Source organism: Dendroctonus ponderosae, unplaced genomic scaffold, assembly GCF_020466585.1.
Source record: "Dendroctonus ponderosae isolate FM_Combo_2020 unplaced genomic scaffold, Dpon_F_20191213v2 Dpon_F_20191213_8, whole genome shotgun sequence".
Classification (NCBI taxonomy): domain Eukaryota; kingdom Metazoa; phylum Arthropoda; class Insecta; order Coleoptera; family Curculionidae; genus Dendroctonus; species Dendroctonus ponderosae.
The window spans coordinates 2,577,677-2,586,116 of record NW_026019016.1 but is presented as its reverse complement, the minus strand read 5'-3'; the positions used below and the strand labels follow the sequence as shown (position 1 = coordinate 2,586,116).

General features: G+C 41.0%; 2 protein-coding genes across 6 annotated transcripts; one reads left to right on the top strand and one right to left on the bottom strand.

The window, feature by feature from the left end:
• Window positions 1-725: 725 nt before the first annotated feature.
• On the top strand, window positions 726-6,167 carry LOC109544752 (ATP-dependent DNA/RNA helicase DHX36). 5 transcript variants are annotated; one of them, XM_019915073.2, is made up of 20 exons: window positions 726-865; window positions 1,142-1,268; window positions 1,322-1,603; window positions 1,972-2,075; window positions 2,135-2,324; window positions 2,385-2,584; window positions 2,633-2,814; window positions 2,883-3,072; window positions 3,125-3,314; window positions 3,369-3,625; window positions 3,978-4,065; window positions 4,117-4,291; window positions 4,346-4,488; window positions 4,547-4,717; window positions 4,769-5,003; window positions 5,060-5,172; window positions 5,231-5,469; window positions 5,525-5,734; window positions 5,793-5,990; window positions 6,045-6,167. In XM_019915073.2, exons 4-20 carry the CDS (start codon window positions 1,990-1,992, stop codon window positions 6,115-6,117), a joined length of 2,940 nt encoding a protein of 979 aa, XP_019770632.2. In that variant the 5' UTR covers window positions 726-865; window positions 1,142-1,268; window positions 1,322-1,603; window positions 1,972-1,989; the 3' UTR covers window positions 6,118-6,167. The 5 variants fall into 5 exon arrangements, with proteins under 5 accessions (XP_019770632.2, XP_019770631.2, XP_019770634.2 ...); XM_019915072.2 differs by having other exon boundaries at window positions 1,969-2,075; XM_019915075.2 differs by lacking the exon at window positions 1,322-1,603 and having other exon boundaries at window positions 1,969-2,075.
• Window positions 6,160-8,119, bottom strand: LOC109544757 (protein takeout). The gene is made up of 6 exons (XM_019915079.2): window positions 7,897-8,119; window positions 7,417-7,509; window positions 6,830-6,977; window positions 6,646-6,779; window positions 6,429-6,595; window positions 6,160-6,364 (listed from the first exon to the last, which is right to left on the bottom strand). The coding sequence occupies exons 1-6, from the start codon at window positions 7,964-7,966 to the stop codon at window positions 6,230-6,232; spliced, it is 747 nt and encodes a 248-aa protein (XP_019770638.2). The 5' UTR covers window positions 7,967-8,119; the 3' UTR covers window positions 6,160-6,229.
• Window positions 8,120-8,440: the final 321 nt, after the last annotated feature.

Below are 8,440 nucleotides of genomic sequence, written 5' to 3'. Positions count from 1 at the left end.
TTTTGCCTCCGAGAAATGAGCAAAAACGGGACGGAAAACATGAAATTTTGGCATAATCTTGCACCTAAGTGTTTGATATTCAAATTTCGCTTTCTGGGTCAAAACGACTCGAATTACCTCACTAACGTTGTTACGACTGAATCGACTTTTCAATTCTCTATCCAACGATGCCAAAACGAATTCTGTGGCTCGAATGGTTCTTGAGAAACTTTGAATAAAGGCCATTTAGTTATCTAATAATAATAATAATAATCTTGCGCCACCCTTGCACAAAACGACGATCATTTTTCTAATTTCATAGATAACAGAAGACTGTATTTTTTTTACATACCCCCCCCCTGACTTTAAAGCTGGATCCGCCCATGACTTTGCCCGACTTTAATCGACTAACCGACGACGGTTTACGAATAACACCCTGTATATGGTATTTTATTCTAAAGCCTTCAGATTGCAAAAATTTACAGCAAAAACCTGGTGCTGCCACCTTTTAACTTAGTGCGTGCTCGCTCGAAACGATATCTACTATTAGTTGCGTCTGTAATATAGACTTATAGACAACTCACAATACGCAAAATTTGTCCAGGCTTTATAAGCTAATAAATTAAGAGAGTCGCTTTAGCATCTATTTTATAGGGCAAAATGTATTCACACTGGAAAAGGATTCGATTTTCAGTCATCATCAGGCCATTTCCAAGATTTTATGAAGAGTGGCATTCCTTTGCTACTAACCTAGCTTTTATTCGCGAAATATGTCAACCTAAAGGCAACCATCTGTTCGAATTAAAATAAACATTGTTACTTATGTGTAAGTAAATTGGGCAATTTGTTGTCCCGTGAAGTTTAAGTGTTCAACTGTGTTTTTCGGGTAAGTACCCAACTACCCCAAAAGAGGTTCCGAACATTTAGTCCTATTTTAAGCTACCCCGATCTTAGGATACACTGAAAGTTTTTAGATATAAGGTACATGGTAAGGAACTTCTTGCGTCGAAAGCTATGCATTCCAAAGACCAGACATGCGTAAATTTCATTTTTTGCCAAATAAATATACTTAAGTTGATGTTTTTCAAAAATAGCAAATATTTTCCAAATTCCTTTCCATGCTATTTTTACCATAAGAAAGCGAATAATCCAACTGATTTAGGCTTACTAGACGAAAACGTATGGCCCCAGTTAAGCCTTGAAGAAAATCCGACCGTCATACCTAGTGTTTTTAAGCAAGCTAACAATGGTGTCATTATCTAGTACTGATTTATGATTAGAATTTTCATGTAAGTAAAAAAATAGATTTTTACATTCAAAACTTATACTATACACTTTACAGGTACTTTTCGGTGCTTTGTTAAAAGATTACAAGCAAAAGTTTATCAGAGCAAATTTTTGTGGCCAAAGCACAAAATCTTTGAACAGCTCTTTTTGCTATCCATAAATTCATAGAAGATAAATGCAGACTATTTTTTTGTTTGGTGCACTGAGCAGCAATAAGTGAAAATATTGGCACCTTGGCTTTGTGAGATCGGATTGCGAATATAAATTCAGTGTATTTTTGTAATTGTGAACACATTTCTTCGGAAATAGTTGCATTCGAGTATTTTGCTCATTTTTGGTGAGTAAGCGGATTGTGATCATTGTTGTTAACCATTTCTGATACATCTTTTTATGATGTGGTTAATTAGTGACCGTGATGATAATCAGTAAAAGACGCCTATTTAGGTGTGTGGGTTTTTCGGTCAACAGATGGTGGCAAAAATAAAACACGATATTTTCATGGGCCATAAACATAGGCCGGAAGTTTTTTAAAAATAAACAACTGTCCGGATTGATCCGCACCTCTGGCGACCCTAAACTGATTAAAACAACTGCATAAATCTTGATCTGACCCTACAGCATGTCTAGGATTTAAGTATCAAGAATAGTTAGCTTCTAGAACCGCATAAATAGGCATGGAGTTTGTAGTATTGCATATTACAGCAGGCGCCTGAAATCACCACTATGCGACGGAGACGACCGTTCCGACCAGGCCCGTCAGGAAGCGGGGGTCATCCTAAAGACCTCAAGGGCCAGCAGATTGGGAAGTGGTACCTACTAAAAAGCAAAATAATAACGTGATTTTTTTCTATATTTGACCCTCCCGTAGGTATGCGATGAGAAACAAATCTCGAAACGAGCTGGAGAATCGGCGTCTAAATAGGACCCAGATGGAACTGGGAGAGGCTTCAATGAGTGGCGAGCAAAGGAATGATTTAAGGCGGCAGTACCAGGCGGAGAAAAAGGACAAACATGAGCAGGAATTACGGAACCAAATAGAGCGTGAGCAAAAAAAACCGGTGCGTGGTTAAATTGGGATTGTTGAGTCTCGCAGTCCAAAGTAACCGGTTAAATTCCAGTTGGGCAGCATATTGATCTCTGAACAGAAGAAAACTCGTATAGCTGAGATTCTCGATCAAAGGGTCCACGCCTTTCTGGAAAGGTTTTTGGAGAAAAGCAGAAGCTGTAAACACCTACCGGAAACCGACTTTATGGATGAGTTTCAACAACACATCACCGGTAGCATTATGGAAAAATTGAAGGAAAACCCAGGCATTAGGTGAGAAACTGGATATGAGTTTGGCTTCATTCATGCGTCATTTTGTAGATTTCAAGGAAAATGCGACAAATTGGACCAGCGATTGCTGACAGAATTGCAAGCTAAATCAGCCTCTAGCTCGTATCAGAAAATGCAAAAGATCCGCCAAATGTTGCCTTCCATGCACATGAGGCAAAAAATATTGGACTTGATTGAAAACAACCAGATAACAGTTATCAGCGGCGAAACTGGTGCGTGTGAATCAACTGGGTTTATCTTTCGAATATTCATTCATACAGTCAAATCTCTCGCTTGACAGGGTGTGGAAAAACAACCCAAGTTTCACAATTCATTCTGGATGATTTCATCGCAAAGAGCAAAGGCTCTGAGTGTAAAATTATCTGCACTCAGCCTCGACGGATTAGTGCCATTGCTGTAGCAGAAAGAGTAGCCTGCGAACGGGATGAAAAACTTGGAAATAGCGTTGGCTTTCAGATCAGACTGGAAAAGTAAGAGCCTTTTATGACGTGACATGATTTAATTGGTGCAAGCGTCTTCTAGGACTTTACCGCGAGAGAGGGGCTCAATATTGTTCTGCACGACTGGAGTTGTATTGCGATATATGGAAAGTGAGCCGGCGTTGCGCCAAGTCTCGCATCTGATCCTTGACGAAATCCACGAGCGAGATATTACGTCCGATTTTCTTATCACCGTCCTAAAGGACGTCGTTCAGTACAATTCTGATATAAAGGTATGGTACTTCAGTGACGCTACTTGGAGGCAAGTACAATCAAATAATTTCCAGATTGTGCTGATGAGCGCCACTTTAAACGCGGACGCTTTTTCGCGGTATTACAACGGCGCGCCTGCTATTAACATTCCAGGCTTCACCCACGATGTCCAGGAGTTCTTTTTGGAAGACGTTCTGCAGATTACAGGCTATCAAGCAAAAAAAACCACTCCAATCTGGGTGGTAAAGCGGGATGCCTACAAGAATAGGGAATTTACGGAATTTGTTCAGCCATTCATTCGACAATTGGAGGCTAAAAATAAGTACAGCAGGTGCTTACGGATTCTTCTCGCTTTTCAACATTTTCCTGGGTTTCAGTCATTTATTCAGTCAAGGCGCTTCGTCGTTTTTCCGTCATCCCAGTAAATTTCATACAAACAACCATGATTCACCAAATTTAAACCTAAAACTGATGAAATCGACCCACAAATGGATTAAGTGCACAACTTGTTAGCATTTGTTTGTTTTAGATTAACTGAGGATGGTGAAAAAACGAAACCTTTTAAAATTGATGAACTTAGTGTAAATGTAGTAATAAATGGCTGAAACCCAGGAAACCCTTACAGCTTAACTGTGGAAATACAGCTTTGGATAATCAATCACTGATCAAGTCGGGTTTTCTAGGGACGTGCTGAACCAGCTGATCAAGATGGAAAGTGAGCAGTTAGACGTTAATTTAGTGTTCGAGCTGTTGAGGACTATTTGCCGGAAGGTAAGGAAAATCTTCCTCCAGTGTTGAAACGAAATAATCGCATTCATTAAGGGCCATAGCGATGGGGCCATTTTGGTGTTCCTGCCTGGGTTTGGCGAGATCAACAAACTCTGCAACCTGCTCACAGATTCGCACCAGTTTCCCCCTCGTAGGTACCTGATCATTCCTTTGCATTCCCAACTGCCAACAGTCGATCAGAAGCGGATCTTTGATCCGCCTCCTCAAGGTAATGGCCAGGTGTCAAGACGATGGGGATGATTTGAGGGGGAGTTTTGTTTAGGCATCACCAAAATCATCATAGCCACAAATATAGCGGAGACTTCGATAACCATTGATGATGTTACAACCGTAATCGATTCCGGTTACATTAAAGTGAGCAACCTGGATCCGGCCACGGGAATTGAAACTCTGAAGCCTGAATTGGTGGGAAATCCACAATTCATTCAACTGCAAAAGCATTCACTTGCTAAATTTGTCATAGGTTTCTCAAGCGAATGCTGCTCAGAGAAGGGGTCGAGCTGGACGTGTGCGACCGGGCGTTTGTTATCACATGATAACGAGTTTGCGATACCAGCTTCTGGACAAATTTCTCAAGCCGGAAGTATTAAGAAAACGGCTTGAAGACGTAATTTTGTTATTGAAGATGATGCAGGTATGTTCACTCACTCAGTAGTAGTCGATTGCTGGCACGATGAAGTTGCAGCTGGGCGATGCGGAGTCTTTTCTGGCAAAATTGATGGATCCGCCTGAAGCTGAAACCGTTAAATCCTCTCTGCAAGTGCTAACGCGACTCGGAGCGCTCAATTCGGAGGAAGCACTCACTCCTCTTGGCTACCACATGGCTAAGCTGCCCATGCCGGCGCAGTGCTCAAAGATGTTAATATTGGCCACCATATTTAGCTGTATTGATCCGATTCTGTCGGTGGCGGCCTCATTAGGTACTCGAATTTCACTTTGGGCTAGTGGTAGAAGGTTGATTTAAAAAAAATTTCAGGCTTTAAGGACGCCTACCAATTGAGCATTATGGAAGAGGAGTTTGATGCGGACAGGAAAAGGCAGAAATTGGCTCAAGGAACCCACAGCGATCACCTTTGCCTACACTACGCCGTAAGGACTATTTAGATTTATGTTTGCCTTTAAGACATTCTCATGGTTTGTTTTTCAGATACGAGGCTTTGAAGAGGCTCGGGAGCAGAACCAGTTCTGTCGCGAGTACCATTTGAGCGGTCCCATTCTTCGTCAGCTTGTACAGCTTCGCAAGCAATTCGCTCAAGACCTATTCGATATGAAACTTATCAGTGATCCGGACCCACAAAGTGCTACCCACAACATAAACAGCGAGAATGTTTGCATTGTTAAGGCAATCATTGCTGCAGGATTGTACCCCAATGTTGCGGTTATCGGGTGAGTAGATTTGCGAGATTAGAGAGTTTTATTAAATTGACGATGCTTTCCATAGGAAAACTTATCCTAGGGAAGTGCATTTGCACTCCAGATCGGGAACACATGAGAAAATGATTCTGCATAAGAAGTCAGTTCTGGCTCAAAACAATTTGTTCCCGTCGCCGCTTATTGTTTATTATTTGAGACTAAAGACGTCTAAGATATTTGTTTATGATGCTTCCGTGATCTGCCCTTTGTCGCTCGTTTTCTTTGGAGATCAGTTCAAGTGAGTAACCGTTTTGTTTTGTTTTTCTCAAGCAATTGAATCTGGTTGATGTTTGCAGGATCCACACCAGAAACGACAATGCGGATTCTTTCACCGGCGTGTCTGTGAACAACAACATTCGTTTTAGATGTTCGCCGTCCACAGCGCTGGTTTTGAACAATCTGGTGGAACAATTAAACCAAATCCTGGAATGGTATGTGTCGCATCCGGGATTCATGAAGTGGAATCTGGACAGTTACGATACCAAAGTGTTGAGGTAAGTTGCCAGTGCATTGCGCTGTAAATAGTCAGCTGTTGAACGCATTTTCAGGCTAATTATCGATATGATTACAACTGAAGAACGACAGGATTTCGATTTCAGCGATTTTGAAGACCGCTGGTGATTTGGAAGTGGAATGTTAATGTTTTATCTACAATAACAGTTGTATCTGGACATGGGTTTTTTTATTGAATTTAATGAAGCTCAGTCTATCGCTGTAAAACTATCGAACGAATCTAGTCGAGAAATATGTCTTTAACGGCCACTTTGGGCAACACCCTGTTTGCCAGATCCTTGAAGATCAATCCAAAGCTCTTCTCGTAACCGTCGCGCACATCCTCAAACACTTCGGCGCTGTTCTCGTTCAAAACCTGCAATATTTGTTGCAGAATTGTTAGAATCCGTGCTCGCAAGCAAACGAATGCGGGTACTCACTTGGTTGATGTTGTCCCCCAGTTCCTTGTCCCCATTAAATAAGTTGTCGAACTTGAAAATCACTTTTTCTGGGTTCATAGTAACGCGAAAATCGGTCACCTTCATGTAGGTTTTTCCTCTGCGCTCGATGTAGTCGAAGCTCATAAAGTGCGTGATTTTCATGTTGACTAAAATGGGCCTTTAATCCTTCATGAAGGCTCGTTAGGGGTTTACTTACGCAGAGTGACGTTGCAAGGCCCGTCTCCCACTATGGGCAGCAACAAAATGCGCCCCTTCATCGTGTAATCGCCCTGCAGCCTTAAGTTGGGATTAATAGACTCGGATATTAACATTTTTTTGTCCCAGTCCATACTACAAGAATGGGGCTAGTTTAGGAGGCCTAGCCAATGTTTTACGTTTACTTTGATTTGATCACTTGAGCGTTGGTGAGCCCGTATAATTTAACGTTCTTGAAGTGTTGAGCGACATTAACAGGGCCTTTTCCGGCTCCGATGTACAATTCGGGGATGTCCAGAGGGTCGAAGGTCGATAATCCCAATTCCGGCGTGGCTAAGAAAGTCGAATATTTGCTTCAAACAAACTAAATAATAATTGCAGTTCCCTTCGCTTATTCTGGTTGTGCAATGATTTAGTTGCCCAACAATCCAAACAAGGCGATTAGTTTCTATGGTGGAAGAAAAGCTTCAGTAGTGACCGAACTTGACCTGAGATGCTTAAGAAACCCGTGCCTATTAAAGTTATCATCAATAAGTATAATGCATGCTCATCTGAGGCCGAAGGCTGACCTCTTTCACCATAGCTCTGCTTGCTAATGGCTTGTGCTGACACACTGTGAGACCGACTGCATTCAAACAAATTCAGAGAAACCGTCTTTAACTAAATAAACTAATACAGCCTAACCCAAAAATATTGACAAAAAAACTAAAGGATTCATTCGTGAGTTTTAAGGAATAAAAAACTATTCGCGCAGTGCGCTCGGGCTACTTACGTTTGTTCAGACTGTTGATGGCCAACTCCACATTTTTTCTGATGCATTCCGCAAAGTCCTTGTCTGATTTGCGGCATCTTCCCCAAGTGTTGGCTGAACAATAAGAACTTCAATTAGATGGAGCAGCCGAAGATGGAACGTCTCATTTAACATGCGATAAGCCAGAAAGAACACTCCAGGCAGAATGCAACTTAGTCTAGTTGGCTTTTGAAAGGCCAACAAGAAATTATTTTGCGCTTCTTGTAGGTAGTTAATAATTTTACAAGCAGCGAAAGAATTGATAGAGAACCAAATCGACATTAATTAATTAAACCGGTACCCGATTAGTTACGTGCATACAGTAACGCGTCAAAATGCACCGCATTTTATTAGTATCATTTATTTATTTTGAAATATAATATTTATATTTATTATCATTTTTCATATTATATTTATATTTGTATAATATAATATTTATTTGAAAATATCAATGGGACTTACGTAGTTTGGCAGCATCTGCACTGGGAGCGAGCGCCAATAAGGCAGCGGCAACAACAAACGTAGCAATCATTTTTCTTCAAATTCAAGCGCAAGTGCTTCAATCTTCTGCTGCTTAGAAAAAGACATCGTCCTCTTTTAAGTGTCTTCACTATTTTTCAATTTCCCCTCCCCAGTGACGCTGGTTCAGTGCAAGTTTAAAGTCAAGGATATCCTTGCCTCTAGATGCAACAAGCGCTATTAAAATTTACTGCATTAATTTCACTTTTATGTTGCTTTTTCTTAATGGAAATTAGCAGCTAGTCCCTGAATGGACTGGTTGAGGCCTTTTGCCTGCGCCACAAACGCGTCTGTTGAATTAGGTTTTTTTTTCAATTCAAGGCGGAAAGTATCAGGACAGAATTAGTTCAAAGGCGCCATTTAGAGTAAGCAAGGTCTAAAAAAAGCATCAAGTTGGGTCTTTCCACCCAGTATACTCATAAAGTGCATGCAAGCGAAATTAGCAAAACGATGTCAAGAAATATTGTCCATATATTATTGTCGGATG